General features: G+C 52.0%; 1 protein-coding gene across 1 annotated transcript in view; it reads right to left on the bottom strand.

Annotated features, from left to right (window-relative positions):
• Positions 1-3681: 3681 nt before the first annotated feature.
• FBLN1 (fibulin 1) overlaps positions 3682-20771 on the bottom strand; it is a 77077-nt gene continuing 59987 nt past the window's right edge. The window contains exon 17 of the mRNA XM_019739265.3: positions 3682-4485. Within this exon, the coding sequence (XP_019594824.1) occupies positions 4346-4485 (140 nt within the window). The 3' untranslated portion in view covers positions 3682-4345. The remainder of the gene's footprint in view (positions 4486-20771) is intronic.

Genomic DNA, 20771 nt, shown 5'->3' on the forward strand with positions numbered 1-20771 from the left:
CAATAGACATGAAAAGATGTTCAATGTCACTAATCATCAGAGAAATGCAAATTAAAACCACAATGAGCTATCACCTCACACCTGTCAAGATGGCCATCATCAATAAATCAACAAACAACAAGAGTTGGCGAGGATGTGGAAAAAAGGGAACCCTCGTGCACTGTTGGTGGGGTTGCAAAGGGGTGCATAGTAGGTCTTCAACAAAGTGTAATGTGATTATCAGGAGTCATGGTGACTGTCACACACTTGCCCAGGCCATATTAGAAAGCTTCTGCAATAGCTCTATTTCTCCCTTAGGACTTCAAAAGTCATTTGAGAGTCAATTTTCATCTCATTCCACTTGTAGGATGAAAGCGAACAGCCCCTTAAAGCCCATCTCTGTCATGAGTGATTCTGGAAAACGTGACTGGAACTGAGGAATTGTTGCTGGCACCCAGACGTCATCCAGGGGGGTAGACCAGAGCCAGGGAAAGCGACACACTATGTAAACTGTCCTGAATGTGGATCTGAATTGGCCCAGGGTGACAGTCAGCTGTAGTCCAGAAAGTGGCCACTTCCAGGGCAAGTGGTCCAGGACAAGCAGACACCCACTCTCGCAGCCGGTGTCCCTGACCCAATGAGCAAGGCCTGAAGTCACATCACACAAAACCACCTAAGATTCGTCTTTTATAAACTCTTCTGGAGTTTTGCTGCCTCTACTGCTCGTTCACACTGGACTCTAATAAAACATGGCATCGAACTGAATAAAGAATATCCTCTACGACTGTATTTGTAATGATGGTACTGCATATTGAGGACCTACTATGTTCTTGTGCTGAGTGTTTATGTAATCATCCCATTTCATCCTTACAACCACCCCTATGAAGTACATGCAACTATTTTCATATTGTAGTAGAGAAAAACAAGGCTCTGAGACATTAATAGGCCCAAGGCCTCACAGCTCACAAAACTCAGTGTTTTAAAGTTCAATTTAATATCTCATCAAATCATTGTTTCTCAAATGAAAACTGATCTTGTAAAATGTTAGCGGAAGAATCTAGGTGTGGGTACCCTGGCATTCATTGTAAAATTCTTTCAACTTTGCTGTATGTTAGAAATTTTTCATAATAAAATACTAGCAAAGAAAAAATTCAACATGATTTCCAGGTGTTTTTTCACCTGAACCAACTTGAGAACCTTGATAGGACTTAGAAAAGCTGGCTTACCTCCTTGACTTGAGTTCTAGTTGGCAGGGTGGGTCCTGCCACCCTTAATTCCGGTCTCTCTAGGGCGCCAGGCGACTCAGACATTACTACCACATTCCGCCACACTCCTTTCAACATTAGAGTAGGTTCCCTTTATTCAAAGCGGACACAGCTTTTTAGTAGAATATTACAGAATGAGACTTTCTGGAACCTTCCCTCCAACTTTCTTCTACAACCAGATCAGCGAAAATGATTCAACCTGGTGTCTCTGTTTGCCCTTTCACCCTGCTTGTAAACTGCTTCCCCTTCAGCGATTGCTCCCAATTACTTTGTTTTAGGGCCTAAATTAAGAAGGGATCACTGTGGGGGTGTGGGTTGTGGCAAAGGTACTGCTAGCAGCGTTAGTTAGTCCCTAAATGCAGTGAATGCTGGGCCCCTACAGTAATTATTTTGCAAGAATAATGGAGTACATATCTGTCCATCAGCTGCCCAACCCGGAGCATGAAATGAAATATGAAGAGTTACACTTGCGTGTAATTTACATAACTGTCTGCCGAATCTCTCACGGATAATTAAGAAAAGGAAATGCATACTTTAAAAGATACCTGGCTTCTGCAGAGCTTTTGTGTGTCTCGATTGCCAGTGGCAACCGTTATCATCATCATCATCATCCTTACTTTTAAGGACGAACGATTGTAAGATCTCACCCAGCAAACGGCACTTTCCAGTTGCAAAGCTCTTCTGCACTCATCTCCAGCACTGCTCACTGCCACCTAGGGCCAGGGCAGCTAGCTGCGCAGGAATTACCTGCTCCATTTGGCAGTTGCAGAACCTGAGGCCCCGCATACGGCAGTGAATGATGCTGCTAGGTCCTGCCAAGGTGAGGTTCGGACCCGGCTTCTGTGTCTCTGAATCAGGACTGGGTTCCCTCTAGTCCCCTCTTTGCTTCTCCACCCGCCAAATCCCTGCCTTCATCGCCTTCGGTCTGTCAGCTCCCATGCCGCTGTGCCCGCCCTCAGAAAGGGATGATTGGCCAGCTTGGGTCATGTGCTCATCATAGAGCCAATCCACAGCAAGAGACTTGGCTCTGCCCACTAATGGCAGCTCCCACCTAACCCCTATTAAGAGTATGGTAAAAGGGCTCTTTCCCAGAAGGAGCCGGCACTTCAGTCTTCTCACCCCCACCCCACAGAGGCCTCAGGAAGGAGGAGGCACCCAGAAATCTCTCCAACGGCCTGGGCCCAGAACTGTCTGGCTCCTGCAGACTTGTCCCCCAAGCTGCAGGTAGGAAACTGGATCCGCGTGTGGTCTCCCCATTTCCTGTCCCTCATCCTGAGGCTTCCATTTTTGTGATCGGATCCCAGGATCCCATCTCTTCCTGGCCAAGAGCTCAGTTCACTGCATCGAGAGCTGCTCAGATGTCTGCTGTGCTCTCCTCCTCCCTGGAATTGGTTCTCCGGACTGTCTAGCCCACACCAGTTCTTCCCCTTCCCCCCAGTTGAACATGCCCTGGCCTCAGCAGGCCTGTGCCTGGCTGGCCCACGCCTGCCTTTGACAGGCCAGTGCCCCAAATGAGTGACCTCAGAAATGCTGGGCGTTCCCAACGGAGGCGAGAGACCACGTTCCGCAGAGTTGGAGTAGTGCTGGCTTGAATTATTAGAACCCCAGCCACACTGAAATCCCAAAGAGGCTGAAGTCCTATGTGGGCCGCGGTCCAGGCTGCTGAGATGAGCTGTGGCGCTGGACTTATGCTGAGCTGTGAACAGGATGCCTAAAAGGGCGGGATTAGCCCAGGACAGGATTTGGAGGAGAGGCGTGTGTGGGAACAAGGGTCTGTGTGCGGAATCTCTACGGATCCAAGTGGGCTCTGGGGCATAGGGTGCTCTTGTTCCCCCCGCCCGCCACACACACACTGCGGGTGGTGTTGGGACACCCCATAAATCCCATCTGTCCGTGTCTCATTTGACATAGGGTTTCGGAGAGGAACGGAGTTTGGAGTCTGATAAACGGAATTTGAAGGCTTTATCTTTAAAAAGTTGTGTGACTTTGGGCAGGTGAGTTCCTCTCTCTGAGCCCAGTTTGCTCACCTCTAAATTGGGCACGATCACACCTACCTCGCTGGGCTGCCAGGAGGAATAAATGAAGCACCACATGCCAAGTGCACAGGGACTCAGCCCACACTGGTCTCTCCTTCCTATGGAAGAGAATTGTTATTTCTCCCCAGCCATTTCTGGAGTGGATCGGAATGTCCACGAGGGACACAATCAGAAGCTAGAGTTCAGTGACTTGCCTAGCAGGGCTGGACATGGGCATGGAGTGTACTTGAGCCGTGCTCCTCAGATGGTGGGCATGGTACCAGAAATGGTGTGGGTGGCAGGCTTTTCCAATTTACACACCGGGTCCCACCCCAGAACCTTGAGACAAAGGCCTTGGGGAACATTCCCAGGCCATTTGATAGTAGGGAATCCCTTTTTGAAAGACTTTCATGCACAGGCCATCAGGAGAATCACAAAACTGTTTATTTTCCCACCTACGATAAGAAAAGACGATGCAGGGAGCAGAGAAAACCCAGCCATTCTCCTGGTGATCATATGCGGCCACACACAAACAACAGGCTGTGTCTTTACCAAGGGGTTTTTCTGTTTCAACGGACAGCAGTTTACCTTCCAAGTGCTCCCCAAGGCATTGTGTCATGCTGCTCTGGGCAGAATTTACCATACCTACTAGTCTACAGCGGCCGTGTTCTTAGACTTGGGCATACAAAATCTGATTGGCTAAAAAAGTACCAAATGTCAAAATTCATACAATCAGGACAAAAACTGGTCTTCTCTTGGCATTTGCACGAGCTAACCCCTGAAAAATGTCTTTCTTTCCTTGGTCCTTAGCAATGCCCAGCATACAGGGAGCAAAATTTAACTGTTGCACTAAAAATTAGGCAAGGTTTTCAACCAAATAGTTGAATAATTAGACTCATTTAAACACCAAAATACATCAGATGGACTTATTCATCTGGCCCAGCTTAATACATGCCTGCCTAACACTACAAACAAATACATAAAAATCAAGAAATGTCTGGGTGGTACAAACAGGGACAGGGTACAGTGGTTGGCAGCAATGACTTGGCCTGGAGGTGCAGACGTGGCTGCTCCGTGGCCCCACCTTCAGAACCAGTACTCGGAAACGAAGATGTGGACATTGACGACATTTCGGTGGGACACCACACCCCCGACGACATAGTTCATCTCTAGCTTCAGGACAGCATGAAACGGGCCTACGATGGGCCGTACTTGGCGCACCACCCCTGGGGAGAGAGCAGAATGTGTTCTGGAAGTTAGCAAGGGCTGTAATAACATAGAGATCTGGGAAAGGATTTCCCTGGAGGAATTTCAGAGCTATAAGGGGCCTTAGACCTCATCAGATCCCACACTGAGCCAGATGCTTGAATCCCCATCATAGCATCTCCCTCTAAGTGGTCATCCCGGGCTCCATTCTACCTCCAGAGATGAGTGACAATGAGCTCGTTACAGTCTTTCCATTGTGCGCAGCTTGGACTGTGCGGGAATCTGTGTGGCAGGTTTTGCAATCAGATGGCTCTGGGGTCAATGCCAGCTCCTGCTTGCTCCCAGCCCAGGTTTCTTCCTCTATCACTATCTCCCTGACAGAGGACTTAAGAGCCTAGGAAAGGGCCTGGCATGAGGTAGATGCCCAGTAGACACCTGTCCCTCGAGTAGAAACAAAGCAGGTGTGAGCCTCTTCCCCGTCATACTGAGGATTGCAGTGGGGTCCTAGAATCTTTTTATCTGAGCACAAAAGTTCCAATTCCCCATGGCACATACCCCTGGATCCCTCGTTCTCCATACCTCTGTGGAGGGTGACACCTCAACTCATTGTTCAGTGTTTGTGGTAATAGGTGAGTAAGAGGCGGCTTGAGGGACAAGGCCTTGGAGTGCATCCAGCCCGAGCAGCAGAGATAGGCCAGCACAATCAGAAGGAGGACAGGTGACAGAAGAAAGACAAGTGTGAGTTCTGGGGAAGCAGAAATCTGCTATGAAGCTGCTGGGGTGGCAGGGAGTTCTGCCTGGTCCAGGGTAGAGACCAGGCGAAGGCCATGACTGGCACCTCTCCTGCTGGGGCTGAGTGCAGGTCGCAGACAAAGCTCAGCTGGGTCGGGGTGGAAGAGGGCGCAACCCCAGGCATTCTGCAGATTCGCAGGGGAGCAGGATTGGGTGGTAAGAGCGGACTCCGTAACTCTGCCCAACCTGTGCCTGGTCAGGTCCTGCTGGCCCCGCCTTGCCTCTGCAGGGCACCCAAAGGCTCACGAAGAGAATTCTCCTGCACTGTGGGATGAGACAGGCGGGGCTAAGGTGAGTGTTGTCATCCTGGCTAGACATGGAGAGACTACCGCCCTTTGCGGGCCTTGGGTTCCTCGGTGAGCAAATGATGCCATGTGATGCTGTGCTTCTGTCCTGCATGATCCAGACACCCCAGGACAGCATCTGCCAAAGATGTGAGGTCCAGGTGTGCAGGGCGACCTCCCCGCCAGACCTCCACATACACTTACGCATTCCTCAAAAAGCATGTGAGCTGTTCTCAGCGATGCAGAGAAAACTACCAGAATCCTGCTTTCAAAGCCGATGGAGGATCTAGATAAGGGCCGTGCTCTGATAGAAGGTGGCACATTGTCCAGCAGAGGCCAGAATGGAGGTGAGGAAGGCTGGGGACATCAGGAGATGCTTCCTGGAGGAGGTGGCCCTCCGTGCAGGGGAAGCCTGCAGGCTGATCCCCAGTGCTTGGTGCAGAGCAGGTGCCACCACCAGCTGCTGACATTTATGAAGGAACCACTCCAAGGTCCCTCCTGCTCTGACAGTAGGACTTGCCCAAAGTCCCAGGGCGCCGGGTATGCTGGAACTGCTCAACAGCCGGCGCTCTGGTTGGACCATATGACAATTTCTGTGGCTGGTTTCAAGCTCCCAACGAGAAGTCACTGAAGGCGGGGTGGGAAGAGAACATAATCGGGTTCCTGCACACCACTGCCAGGGGCTCGCGAAGAGCAATGGAGCCTGCAGCCCCCACCACTGTTAAGAAACAGCCAGCCACTGTTTCCTGGTCAAAGGGCTGCTTCTGAGCTGGTTTCCACAAGCAGCCCTGCCGCAGACTTAGGAAATGTGCAGGGTGGCATTGTCAGGCCGTGGGTGCCCGCCTGACATGCAGCAAGGGATCGAGGAGACTGAGGGGTCGCAAAGGCCTTGTGTACCAGTGGCTCCTTCCCCGTCAAAAGCACCAAGTTCATGCTCAGAAGGGGAATTTGGGCGCGCCGTCCCCCCTTTCACTCCTTGGTCTTAGGTTTCAAAAGTGAAATGCCCAGCAGCCGGGCTGGAATTCCAGGCTATTCTAAGCAAACAAGGGCTTTAGCTCTGATGGAGAGATAAGCACAGGCTTCTGCGGGCTGTCAGCACCCTTTCTCTGCCTCTGCTCGGCGATGACATTGCAGCTTTGTCCTATTTGAACGCCCACGAACATCTTCAGCTCCCGGCTAGAGACGTGGGCTTGTCACCACCCTGGGTTAGCCAGAGCCCCCTGATGACCGGGCCACTCCTGCCTGCCCCTCCCTGGGCACAGTGTGGGCCGGGGTTGGTGTGGGCTCCCCCTGCCCCATGTGGGGTGCATGCCCCCATGCTCTCCTGCCCGTTCTGTGCCCCCGTCAACATCACCTTCTCTCTCCAGGTCTGAGGCAGACAGCGGCGCCCCCCCAGCCTCAGTGGCCTGGGTTACCTGCTGACTTCACCCATCCCAGGGGCAGAAAAGGTTATTACTGAGCTTCCAGTGCTCCGAGGGGCTCAGAAGGCTTGAAGGAAAGAGGGGGAGGCTGGGGGAGCCTGAGGCCTATGTTAGAACAACAGAACAATGGGGGTGGGGAAACACTTCCGCAAGCCACAATCGGATATATATTTATTTCTATATATTATTATTATATTTAATATGTCATATAATTAATATAGAATGTAGAAATATATAATATAATTATAAATACAGAATATGTATTCTAACTATATAATATAAATCTTTATTTAAATATAGTCAAATCTAATTTATATATAATAATTACATAATAGTGATACACTAGATTATATAATGTATTTTAAATTTGTATAAAATTTTATGTGTATCTATATATTTTATATAAATGTATATTAATTTTATATAAAATGTGTAATATATATTATTACTACATGAGCTATATTATAAATTTATATATATAAATAAATATTACAAAATGTAAATAATTATATTACACACACACACATTTAAATAAACACTCTTTGCTGCCTGTGGGAGCTTTAATGGCATCAACAGTTCAAACGCACAGAAGTTTCTGGGCATATGTGTGTGCCAGGCCCTGGGCTACGTAAGTACGGGGAGAAAATGATGGGCTGTCCCCATTGGGCTCAGTCTGGGGACAGAGAGGACAGAGACAATGCTAAGGCAGCGAGCCTGACTGGGGGACAGGAAACAGTAGTGGTACGACCCCAGACGAGTTATTTAACCTTTCGGAGTCTCAATTTCCTCTTCTATGAAACAGGGCTTCAAAATAGCCACCTTCAAAATCAGAAACCAACACCCGACATCCTTCTTCCCCTCCCTCAGAAATGACCACTGGATATTAAGAAGCATTCCACTGTTTAAATGTGACCTGCTTTTCAGTTACAGTACGGCTGAATTCCTGCACGCCTGGAAAATAGAGCAAGAGTTAACTATTTCTACGGGGTTGTTTTTCAAATTTTACGAGAAAGGAAAGCTCTGAATGTGTGGAAAATGTTTGTATCTAAATATGTCCTATATTGTATTGAAGGGCACTTCACAAGCCTTGTTTCTATGACAGCCAAAGACCAGAACCCACACTGCTGACGAATTGTTCAGACTGCAAACAGCTAAATGATGAGACAAAAGGCACTCGCAAGGAAGCAAAGGGCTGTGTTAGTGAAGAGGGCACTGGGAAGGGGCGGAGGAGACAGGCGATGGGAGGCGGAATTTCTGCTGCAGGTCATATCCACGGCCTGGTTTTCTCAGCATCTTTGCATTTAACAAGAAAAATGACTAAGGCAGACCAATAGGCATGCTGCAGGGGTAAGCAAGAAATCGCATGAGTGCATGTAGCAGGAGCTCAGGGGTGTGCCTCCCTTCCCGCCCCCCACAACCAGTGTCTCCATCCCTCCCCTTTAACCTGAAGTTCATGCTGAATCTCACATCCATCCATAACCCCGGTCAGCCCAGGGGTCCCTTTCCCAGGCCACGCCCATTCAGTGGACCCGACCACTACTTCTCCAGGCTCACCACACTCCTGGAGCTCTGGTTGGATGGACACGTTCCCTCCATTCCCAGGTTAGTTCGAGCTTCAGTTCCCCCTCCTCGTCCTCACCTTGACTGAACCCAGGCTTTCTCCTGATACCACTTCTTTTTTCACAGCTTTCTTATCCATCATCCATCCATCCATCCATCCATCCACCCACCCATCCATCCAGCAGAGGGGAAGTTTAAGGAAGATTCTACAAAGGAATTGACTTTTAAATTGGATTTTGAAGACTAAGTAGGAGCCTAGGAAGCAGGAAGGACATCTGCAAACCCCAAAAGTATGATGGTTCAGGCCAGTTCTGGGAACAGTGTTAATTCTGCAGAGAGATGGGCAGGTGAGTTTGAAGAGGTGAAAAGGACTGGTCCAGGGACCTCACATCTCACAGAACCAGGAATTTGGGTCTGCAGCCTCCTGGCTCCCTCCCCACCACCAATTCTAGGCCAGCGTTCTTTTACAACCGCCACCAACCTTCCTGGTGCAGGAAACGAGAGGGAGGAAGGAAGGGGAACATTGCTGCCCATCTGTGGCATCACAAACATTGGAAAGCCTCCACCAGGGGTCCAATTCCACCCCTGCACTTGATTCCACAGACATGAAGTTGGTGTCTGCCACGTGCCAGGGACTGGGGACTGGCTGGACTGCTTATATCCTCTTTCGTGAAGCCTCCCCAGCCTTACGTTGGGTCAGCTGGTACCTGGTCTCCCTTGGCTGGAACACCAGTGGCATCTGCCCACTGCTGGGAACCTTCACAGTCGGCTCCTGCTTTAGGGGCAGGTCTGCATTACGCTCCTTTTTGCCCCCTTGTCCCCAGCCTGGGGCCTGGGGCAAGATGTAGCAGGAGCTCCGTCAAGATTATTGAGAGGGATGAAGGCAGAGGAAGAAAGAAGAGAGACAGGGAAGGAAGGAGACAAGAAAGCAGCAGCATCAGTCCTTGAGGCCCCCACAATCTAGGGGGAAGCTGAAACTTTGTCCTAAAGGATGGGGGGTTGGGGGGAGGGGGGAGGCACTAAAGCCTCTGAGTGAGGGCAGTTTTATTTGGAATGACCATTCTTGCAGCAAAGTGCAGGAGGAAGGGCGGGGGCATTTCCATCATGTCTGCCTCGTCCATTTACCCGTTGAGTGTTTACCTCCCCAGCTTTCTAGAGCCCCAGGGGGCAAAAAAAAGGGCATGGTGCTGAGTTCAACTGTTAATCTTCCAAATCCTCGTCCTTGGCATTTCTGCTTCGGGTCTCAGACACTGCTGGTATTCCTCGGCGTGTCTGTGCCTCTTAAAGATATAATTAAGCCTTTTTTTTCCCTTTGAAAAATGTAGGCCCCCTCGGGCCGTTCACCTTCATGTCTCCTCTGCTTGGTAAATTGCAGCTGATGTGTGGGGGATCACGGAGCCTGAACACGGAGCACACGAGTGCAGTGGGGACCTTCATCGCCTCTTGGGGCCTGTGCCTTGGATTCCGGGGCCCTGAAGCTATCCCCAAGCTTCTCGTGCTTCAGGCTGCACGGCACTGTCCATCAGTTGTTTGAAAGGAAGAAAACTACCTACTGGGTGCTCTGCAACATGAGACACCGATCTCTAACGAGACCTGGAGTCACAGCCTGGGGTTCCTATGTCGGTTCCTCACTGATCGGCTGTGTGACCTTGTGCAAGTCGCCAAGCTTTCTGAAGTTCAGCCTCAAACTCAAAAGTCCTGTGAGTCTAAACTGACAGAGTGTAATGGCGTGAACACGGTTGTCAAGGAGGATTTTAACAAGAAGATGAACCAAGAGACCGTGCAATATCTCATGCCTGTGGAAATCACCTGTGCTTCAAGGACAGAGATTCAAGTTGGAAAAGGCATAAGAAAACCACCTGCCAACATCATAAAAGCAGCAAGGGGCTATCACTGTCTGAAATCACGTTACAGGGGCATTTGTCTTCTCGCCTATCACCAGTCTCCCCACTGCAATGTAAGTCAACGATACTGTTTCTCTGGGCCACTCCTGTATTCTGGCTCTTGGAACACAGTAGGTCTTTGCACCTACTTTGTCCCTGACCCACAGGAGTCACTCAACCAACAGTTGTTCAATGAATGAGTGAACTAAAGTTCAAAGCATTAAGCACAATTTATAAAGTTGAAAATTATCACCCAGAAATCAAAGTGTTGGCAAAGAATGGACGACAGCATCAGGTCACTGAGTTTTCAGGTGTTGACTACCTGAAAGGAGAAAGCCACAAACGAGAGCCAGGTCTCACTGTCTGGCCTCCAGGGCCCTCACACAGAACCACGAGCAGCGAGGAAGGTGGAGTGTGGGTCTGTGTGGACAAGGTTCTGGAACGGAGAACCCGGGAGCTCAGAGGAGACCCACGTGGTCTCACCAACACAAACATGATGGGCAACTGGGAAGAAGCCAATCATCACCCTCATCTCAGTGAATTTTCCTTGACAGAAATAACGATCCCTGTAGGCTAGGATTAATAACACAGACCAAAGGCAAAGAGGAAAAATCAAAAACACAAAGAAATACCATCCATATCTACAAAGCAAAGCCAAAGAACTAGAGCATGGATGGGCTGGGAAGGGGGTGCTCAGCAGGGAGAGGGGGAGAAGTCGATGGGCCCCATGTGTCCACTACTTCACTCAGTCCTCACCACGGTCCTAAGGAGGAAGGTGACCCCCTTCCTCTCACTGGGGAGAAGAAGGAGGCTCTGAGCGCTGCATGTCCCCGGCCACACAGCTCACAGGGGCATGGATTCTGTCCAGACACGACTGACCCCAAAGCCCAGCTCTCCATCCCACTGCATCTCCTCCCTCCTCACACGGCGATGTGATGTGGAGGAAATTTCCAGAACACATTGCCCTTGACTGAGTCATAAATATAGGGCCACAGTGGCAGAAAGGAATTATGGAGGAATCGCATCAGTAATTGGCAGTGAAGGAACTGAGTTCCTGAAACCCTGTCTTCGCCTCTCGCCCTGAAAAACACCCAGGCTGGAGCTGGGAAGGAAGGGGGACAGGTGTCTGGGCTGCATATTTAAAATACCAACTGTCACTCAACATGTCCCAGCAAAACTCATCATCCGTATTTCTTGATTGTTATAAATGTGCTCCCCGCACAGGTCTTCTGTGAGCTAAACCAGACAGTTTGGACGGGGCCACTGCAAGTAGCTGAGGGAGAGTCAACCCCCAGAGTCCACGTTTCCCCTTAAGGAGAAATATGGCAAGAACTGTCAGCTTTGCACAAAACCTTCCAGCCTTCGTCCCTGACTGGCAACTAACATGTCTACCTCGCTTTGTCATTATGAAACCTGCTCCCGTCTGCTGTCTCTTTTCCCCTCATCTCCACGTAGTTGTCCATGGTTCATGGAGGAGGGCGCGAGGCTCAGCGTGGAGAAGTGAGTTCTGAACCCCAGGAGCCAGTAAGCAGCACACCAGCCCTCAAACCCAGCTCCTGGGCCACTGCCCCTTCCACCAAGCTGCGTGGCCATGCAGAGGAAGAGAGAGAGGCCTGGGCGGTGTTCCGGAAGGGAGATGCTGCCGTCGGATGTTAACCAAAAATGTGACTGGGACAGGAGGATAAGAAGTCCTTTCCTCGGCCTCTGTGTGTCCCCCACCTGGATCAGCCCCCACTCACCTACATGCTGGGGTCCCTCCCTACCCCCCAAACTCATCAGCCCATTCAAATCCCTCCAGACGCCCCCAGATGAGCAACTCACACATCGTCCCACCCTCTTTCCCCAAACCCACTGCCCTTCTCTGAGCCCCTGAGAACTTGGCCTGGGCCGCTGGCCTCCACCCCCACATTCAGTCATACTGGGGCTGCTGAACTCCATTTTTAAGAATGTTTAGACTCTCCTCTCTGCTCCACGCCCCACCTGCCTCAGGCCAGGCCTCCTCTTCTCGGCCTGAATGCTTACAACACCACCGTCCTCTTCACCCCGCACCCCATGCACCCTCCCCCTGCGGCCAGAACCAGGTTTCTAGAATGTAAACCTGATCCCAGGGTCGTGTTGTGGCTCTCCTGAAAACTCTGCTGATTCCCACCCCAGCCCCGGCTCACAGCAGGTAAGGCGCAGCGTGATGAGGCCCCCGCCGCCCTGTGAGCCTGGCTTCTCGGCACAGTCTGTGCTCCAGGCATGCTGTACCCGTCGCAATGCCCCCAAGATGAGCCAAGGCCGTGGGAGGGCGGGATGAGCACAGGCTCACCAACTCAACTTGACTTAGAATTAAGGACCCGGGAACCCCAGAGAGAGACAAGCCCTGCCCTCTGCTTTCCAGGCTTTCCGGCCACACTGCCTCCTTCTTTAGTGGCAATTAAGGCCCCGAGGGATTAAGAGGCCTCTGGCATGAAGCTGGTGAGTGTGGAAGGGGCACCCCAAACCCTACGTCTGCCAGTTGGAGCTAGTGCACTCTCTTCTTTATTCACTTGGCAAGCATGGCGCACTTGCTCTGGGCATGTCCTGTGCTGGGGCCACAAACATTGACCAGCGCCAGCCTGGGTCCTCATGGAGCTCTCGGCCCGCGGGGGAAGGCAGACACAGATGGCGGGGCAGCAGATGCCAGTAAAGGAGAACAAAGGTACTTCAGGAGGTGAGGGAGAAACGCTCACCCCAGACCAGGCACCGGGCACTCATGGAACCTTCACCAAGGAGTTAGTCTTGAGCTGACGTTTGAAAGACAAGGTGGCCTGGCAGGAAATAGGCTGGGGGAGTGGCTCAGACATGCAGAAAAATGCAGAGGCAGAGAAATTGCCAGACTGCGCTGGACCTTGAAGAGTAGGACACTGCCCTGCCCAAGGTCACATACATGAGTCCTAACCTGCTGCATGCACTCTTCAGTCATGCCCCTGAGCCTGGAATCTCCTCTGTGCCTCAGTTTCCTCATTTGGAGAATGGGGACAATCACCCACAGGGCTGTATGAGGAGCATATATGACATGTGGAAGAGTGGCTGCCACACAGCAAAGGCCACCGGAGGTTAGCTGTTAATTTGATGACTGGTCGTCGGGACCTGCTACTTGGGGTTCTCAGCCTGGACCACAGATTGACCATCCCTGGCAGCACCCATGTGGAAACACCCGACATCTAGGCTGAAGGAAGCGCCCTCCATGATAGTGGGTGACAGTCAGTGTCTGGGAGCTTTCCAGGTGAGGCCCTCACAAGATTCCTATCATCATCATTTTTTTTTTTATAATTTTGCACAACATGCCTCTGCTCCTGTTTCGCTAAAACACTTTAGTTTTTTTAAAAAAGAGTAATTTATGGATGTGCCCGGTGATATCAAAGGCTTTTCAAAAAGTGCATCACTGCGGTAGTGAGGGTCACAGATCATCCTGGCTGGACACAGACGACCCCAGGAAAACCTCAGGCGGGAGGTGCCGAGAGGCTGCTCGGGGCTGTAACCCTGGGCGACCCTGGGAGTCAGCAGTGTGTGCGATCCTGCAGTGAGCCGGGTTCTGGGTCTGGGTGACTCCTGGGGGTGTGCTGTGTGCATGCGTGTGTGTGCGCGTGTGTGTGCGCATGCCTGTGCGAGAAAGACAGACAGACACTGACAGAGGGAGGCGTTGCACGATGTGCCCCTTTTAGGCTCTTGCCTCCAGGAATTCACAATTGGTGGAAGAGCAAAATCAAGCAAAATCTCACATTGCTGTGGCTATACACCCTTCTCACGGGCCTGAGCACTTCTCTGCTCCATCCACAGCAGAACTTCTAGAAGGAGTTTCCCAGCACCGCCTCGAGCGCTCCCAGTCTAGTGAGTCTCTCCTCCACCTGCTCCATGGAGATGACCTTGCCAAGGTCACCAACAGTCTGCGTGTTGCTGAATCTGACGCTGAGCCCTCGGTCCTCATCTGACTGGACTCTGAGCAGTGCTGACAGGGTTCACTGCCTTTCCTGGAAGTGCCTTTTCCTCTTCCAGGCCATCAGGGCTCCAGGCTCACTTCCTCATCTCCAGGACCTCTGAGCACCATGGGGGTGGCGCTGCGAACATGTGTCTCTGGCCTCCTCCCCTCTGTGTACTCACACTCCCTTGGTGAGCTCGTCTGGCCTCCGGGCTCTATCACCCACATCCTTACGTCTCCCAGACTCAGTTATTCCACGGCGCCTCGCATGGGTCTCTAATAAAACACCTCAAACTGAGTGTCCGAAGTGAACTTCCCGCCTCCCCAGAAGCTGCCATGTCACAGCCGTCCCCGTCTCAGCTCATGACAACTTCAGGGTTAACCTCGACTCCACACCCAACTCACCAGCGAAAGCTGGCACTACCTGGCACTTACATCCAAATCTGTGTACTGCTCACCCCTCTTGCTGGAGCCACATGGCCAAAGCCATCAGCCCCTCCAGCCTGGACCACTGTAACAGCCCTCAGTGTCTCCTTGCTTCTAGCCTCACCGTAGCACCCACATGGAGCCGTAAAAACACTGAGTCATCTCACCTATCTCGGAACCCTTACGTGGCCCCCACCTCGCTCACTGCAAAAGCCAGAGGCACTCCAGCAGCCTCGGGACCCTTCCTGATCAGCCACCACCTCGTGTCTCTGATCCAGCCACACGGACCTCCTTGCTGCAGTGTGAACACAGCAGGCTCCCCTCTGCCCCAGGGACTTTGCATGTTCTCTCTTCCTCCAGATTTCTGTATGGTTCATTTCCTCAGCTCCTGGGGCTCAGGCAAATGTCTCCGACCCCCAGATTTAAAGTTGCTCCTCCACCTCGCACCATCTCCTGCCCTCTGAACAGCACTCGCTATCAGCAGACAGTGTATATGTTATACTTGTTTCTTGTCTGCTCTTACCCTCTGGACTAAAACATGTATGAGGTAGGGATTCATGTCTGTCTCTGTGTTGGTTGATGCTGCAGCTCCTAGAGCGGGTCCTGCCTCCAAAGGGACACCCATTGTTTGCTGAAATAATGGGTATGATGAGAGTTCTGGAAGAGGCTCAGCCAGGGCACTGTGGGAGCACAAAGGAAGGAGCTGCACACACTGCCTGTGGAGGCATGTGACTGGAGGTGATGGCTGAGCTGGGCTTTGAGGGATGAAGAGGAGTTCACCAAGAGGAGAAGGAGGAGAATGTCATGGTTAAAGTGCAGAAGAGGAAGGCTCTGGGTCCTGGCCCTGGATGATTGCCGTTCACTCCGCTGCAGGTCCAGCTCGAGCATGGACAGGAGCAGGGATGCTTCCAGCGCTATTCCCCGTGGTCTTCCCCGTGTCTCGCTCCAGGGGCCTTGGGGACTATGCCCCACTGAACCCCACCGAGCCCTCTGAGAGTCCAGTCTGAACCCGGGGGCTTCCTGGGGGGACCACCAGCTATGTGACTGGGGTGACCTCTGAGAATTTCTGCGTCAGTGAAATTGGGGTCGAGAGCCATCTTCACAGGGCTTGGGAGGGACAAGAGTGGCCATTTCAGAGTGGTCACATGTCAGGCACAGCGCTGGGCCGGACACTGTCAACCCCATCTCTGCTCCAAGGAGCACAGCACAGGGGGCACAAAAAGTGTTTGTACCCTGTCATCCCCTCTCAGAGATGCCCTCCTGCCCATTTCTCCCACCACCCTCAGTGACACGACCAGCCGCAAAGTAGTCAGGCCGCAGCCCATTGTGGGCCTGGAGGCGGCGGGGCCGTCACCCTGGGAAACCACTTGGCTGCTGGCCAGGGTGTGGCCCCAGGGTGACAGCGCTGTGCCTCCCGGAGAAGAGAAAGTGCCTAATCCCTGGGATTTGCCGTGAAAGCCGGGACAGGGCCAATCACTCATCACCCGGCAGGGACGGCCGTGCTGTTGTTTTTAGGTGGAATTTCTGAATCTCACTCATAATGTGTACTGATCCCGGGCCAAGCTTTCCGAATCAGGCTGCAGGATGGGGTCAGCAGCACATGTTTAACCCCTTCAGAGGTAATGATTTTAAAGAAGTGATCTGGGCCCTGCTAGCTGGTATGACTGATGGTGACAAAGCCAGATGGCTGGGCAAGCGAGCTCTTTTCTTGACTGAGGCCGTGCCTGGCCAGGGACAGAGGCACAGCTCAGCTGCTATCTTCACTCACAAGCTCTTGTACCCAGGTTGTTGTGTACGGTTGACCAGGTTATGCATTGCACACAGACTTGGCTGTGAATGCCGTGTTTCCCCGAAAATAAGACCGGGTCTTATATTAATTTTTGCAGCAAAAGGCGCATTAGGGTGTATTTTCAGAGGATGTCTTATTTTTTCACGTACAACAATCTATATTTATTTAAATACAGTCATGTCATCTTCTTCTCTGGAACATCGTCATAAAGTACTAAATGCGTCTGTCTGGCTAACAATCTTAACTGGGGCTTATTTTCGGGGTAGGTCGTATTTTCAGAGAAACACAGTGGTACCCTCCTAGGGTTTTGCAGTGCACAACCTATTCAACTGTACGTAGCAGCCCTGCCACACATCACTTCTCTCTCCCTCTGAAACATTAACAGGGATGGAGCCATCCCTCAAAAACAAGCACTTTCAGCTTCAGGACCTCAGATGGCAGGACGCTAGGGAAGCTAGCAGGCAACTTCTTAGAAGCAGGATCTGTGGCTTAGGCATTAATTTGTCCCCACCTCCCTCCTGGCATGGAGTAGAAACCCAGGATGTTATTATTGACTGAGTGAGAAAATTCAGGGATGGCAGGACCTGGGAGGCATGGCCTCCACCATCCTGCTTCAGTGTGGGCCTGACTCGCCAGCTCAGGCCACACGACATAACTAGTAAATAGCTCCCAGGTAGCTGGAGACACCTGGGGACGAACCATCCTGGCACTGCCCTGTGTGCTTCATTCTGGCCTGTTGTCCCCTCAGGGGGCTCCAAGCTCTCACCAGCAATCCAGCTTCAAATGGTACCCTCACCGCAGCTTATTTATCCCCCTAAGGACTTACCAGATGTGTTAAAACATGTATACTCCTCTGGGGCTCGTAACCCGACAGGGCTAGTATTACATGGCAATTTTACTGAGAAGAAAACTGAGGCTCAGAGAGGTTATGTGACCTGCCTGAGGTCACACAGCTAGAAACAGAGAAGAATCAAGCCCAGAACGTCTTCCCCCAAGATCGATGCGTGAACAGCGGGAGCAGAGACTCAATTGCGTTTTGCCCCCAAATGGTCGCATGAGTCATTGATCTTTTTCAAATGGGAAACTTGAAATAGAGGAGTAATCCTTATACACTCGGATGAAATTTAGAATGTCATTTCAACATGTAAAAGAGTTTAGTTATCTCTAAGAGGGAGAGGGAGAGGAGGTCCCGTAGGAGGGTGTTGGCACTGGTCAATTTCAGAGGCCCCCACATCATGCTCAGTGCAGACAGCGTGGGAAATGGGCTCTGTCAAGCCCCTTTTCGTGGAAGGGCTTTGGGTGCCCATTAGGATCGACATCCTGCACACCTAGGAGCTTCCACATAATCGGCTCATCTAATTACATTAATTGGCGTCAGTAATTAGGGCCCATCCCTCCTAAACCTAATGTAGATAACCATCTCCAAGGGGGGCCGGTCAACCATCAGTCTGCATTCACTCAGACCTTCCTGAGCGCAGGACTGGCTGCCCCGGGGCCAGCTAGTGAGGACAGGAACCCTCGGTCTCTCAGGGACCCAGGGGCCCTCAGAGCCACCTGGGGAGTGACCGAAAACAGACTTGGGTCTTGCACACCTCTCTGCCAACTGCAGCTCTGACTCGCTGGCTGTGGGACCCCAGGCCAGCCCTTCATTTTCTTCTTATATAAACAGTGATGCCAGCCTAGCACCCCTGGCTGTTGTCCCACGAGGCCACGCAAGGATCTAACAGTGCAGAGCCTGCGAAGAGCTCTGTGAATGGGGAGAGTGAATGCACATGGGGACACCAGGCGACTCGTCCACTCCTAAGTGAGCTGTGAGCAGAATCTCCAAATCCTGTCCCTGGGCCCAGGATGGCCTTGGTCTGGGACACGAGGCCAGGCCTTGATACTACAGGGCCATCTTTTCTCCACGCCAGTGAGTACGAAACATCTCAGAAATCAAACCCTGTGGGCATACACACTTGTTCCTACCCCCACGAACACATACACCTAGATATACCCGCATACACTCGGCCCCACCTAAACTCACACACACACTCCCTCCATATACACTCACATACACGCACTCAGCTCCGTGTGCACACTGAGTCAGCCCGGAGGGCTTTCCCAGAAACAAGTTGACAAAATGGAGTAGGGTCTGAATTTCTGTTCAGATTTGCAGTCGTCATTAAAGCACATTTCTGGCCAGAGAAGACTGCCTAGCCCGGGGCTTCCACGCGGCCAGCATGTGTGAGCAAGAGCGGTCGGCACCGGCCTGATGAAGCAGCAGAGCGATGTTCCAGGGCCCCGTCCACCTCCCTCATGGTGGTGTTTAAACCGTAAAGACTTGAAGCGCTTCCTTACTCACAAGGGGAGGGGGCCCAAGACCCCAGACCCAGTGGCCCCTTGCAGCCTCTCCTCTCGCCCTTGCTGGTGCATTCTGGATGTTCGGCAGCACCAAACTGCACCATGCCCTGGGCCTGCTGCCCCTGGGCCGCGAGTGCCTCTGTACCTGGCTCAGTCCTGCCTGGCTGTCAGGACCCAACACTTGCATTACCTCCTACAAGAAGCCTCCCTTGATTGCTCCGTGAGGTCAAATGGTTTGCCCGTCCTCTGCACGTCCAGCACATTGCATGTGCTGTTAGAAGGGTCTGGGTTGGCGTCTGTCTCCTGCACAGGGCTGGCAGATCCCGAGGGCGTGGGATGTGTGTCTCTCAATGATCTCAGCCTCCCCAGAGCCACCCCAGGCTGGGCTCACAGGGGCTCGGAGTGTTTCTTGGAATGCCAGGAAGGGTAGGTGACGGGGCAAGGCAGCGGGTGGGCAAGACTCAGTGGGAACCAGGGGAGGGAGTAGAGCGAGAGCTGGCATGTGTGTGTGTGTGTGTGTGCACGTGTGTGCACGTGTGTGTGTGTGTGTGTGTGTGTGTGTGTAGCATGTGGTCACGAGAGCACATAGCCCAACCTGCATTTGACACTGGGCGGGAAGGTCCCTGGGTCAGTGTAGAGCAAGCGTGACGGTAGTCTGAGCCCCGGGACACTGGGATGTTACAGTTGACAGCTGCTGACCTGCACTGGCATTTAAGTTGAGGGACTGGGCAAGACTTGGGTTGTCACTGGACAGTTCCTATAGGGATGGTTGTCTCGAAGCTTCAAGGCCACCTCTTTATAAGTAAAGACCCCTTTCAAGTCTATATGGCCAAGGGGGGAGGTTCAAAACACCACCGTGCAGAGGAAGGGGCAAAGTCCTGAAATGCCCTCTGATTCTTCACCTGGCCAACGGCAAGCCAGCCCAGGTGCCATCTCCGCCCTGTAGCCTGCCTTGATTTGCCCAGGCAGGGGCCTCAGCATCTCTCACTGCACCCTCCTGTCACTCTCTGGGGACTATCATCCTCCCCAGAGGCAGAGACTACATCCTCTTCACCCAGCACATAGTAGGAGCCCAAGAAGCACCGTGGAATGGATGAGGCAGTTAACTGACTAGTCACAGTGCCCTCCAAGCCTGTGCGCCCCTTGACCGCTGTGACTCCCCACAGCTCCAGGGCTGAAGTTCTCCCCAAGCCCGACCACAGAGGCGCGAAGCCAGTGGGGCAAACCTGAGCTCCTTGCAGACCTTCTCCCCTAGTTAATCAGAACTGCAAGAGAGGCTGCTTGTAGAGACACTGCCCATCTGAACCTGTTACTTCCAGCTGAATGAAAGCAACATGAAATATACATTTGTCTATTTCCAGGATCCCTGAAACTGTAACACAGGAACTAGGGAGCTATTACCTGAAAGACCCCTTCTCCAAGTATCCCCATTACAGCCGGTACCCTGCAGAGCGAGGAAGGAATCAGAACTGGATGAGGAAGGCTTTGTACTGGCCCGAGAATACCGGGGCACTAACAGAGCACTTTCGCACAGATTGAAAATGCATTTTTATTTCTTGCTGACAGCTGGTTAAAGAGGAATGCGATGACGGCTGGGACGGCTGTCCAGCGCTTCACAGGCCCAGCCCTGCTCCAGAGCTGCCCTTATCCCCGCTAAGACCTGGGTTTTAGAGGACACATTAGGGGAAGGCCTGGCCCTTTTTAGGTTCTTAGTCCACTCAGGGCACTTTCTTCTTTTGTTACTGGTGGGGTGGTGGTGGTGGTGGAGAATGAATGCGGCTGCCTTGTGGTCCTGGAGGCTTGTACACTATTTTCCTGGGACACCCAAACTCTTAGCAACTTTGCTCAAGCAGCGCCAGCCATCT

Source organism: Rhinolophus sinicus, chromosome 1 (assembly GCF_057876585.1).
Source record: "Rhinolophus sinicus isolate RSI-liver-muscle chromosome 1, RSI-T2T, whole genome shotgun sequence".
NCBI classification, from domain to species: Eukaryota; Metazoa; Chordata; class Mammalia; order Chiroptera; family Rhinolophidae; genus Rhinolophus; species Rhinolophus sinicus.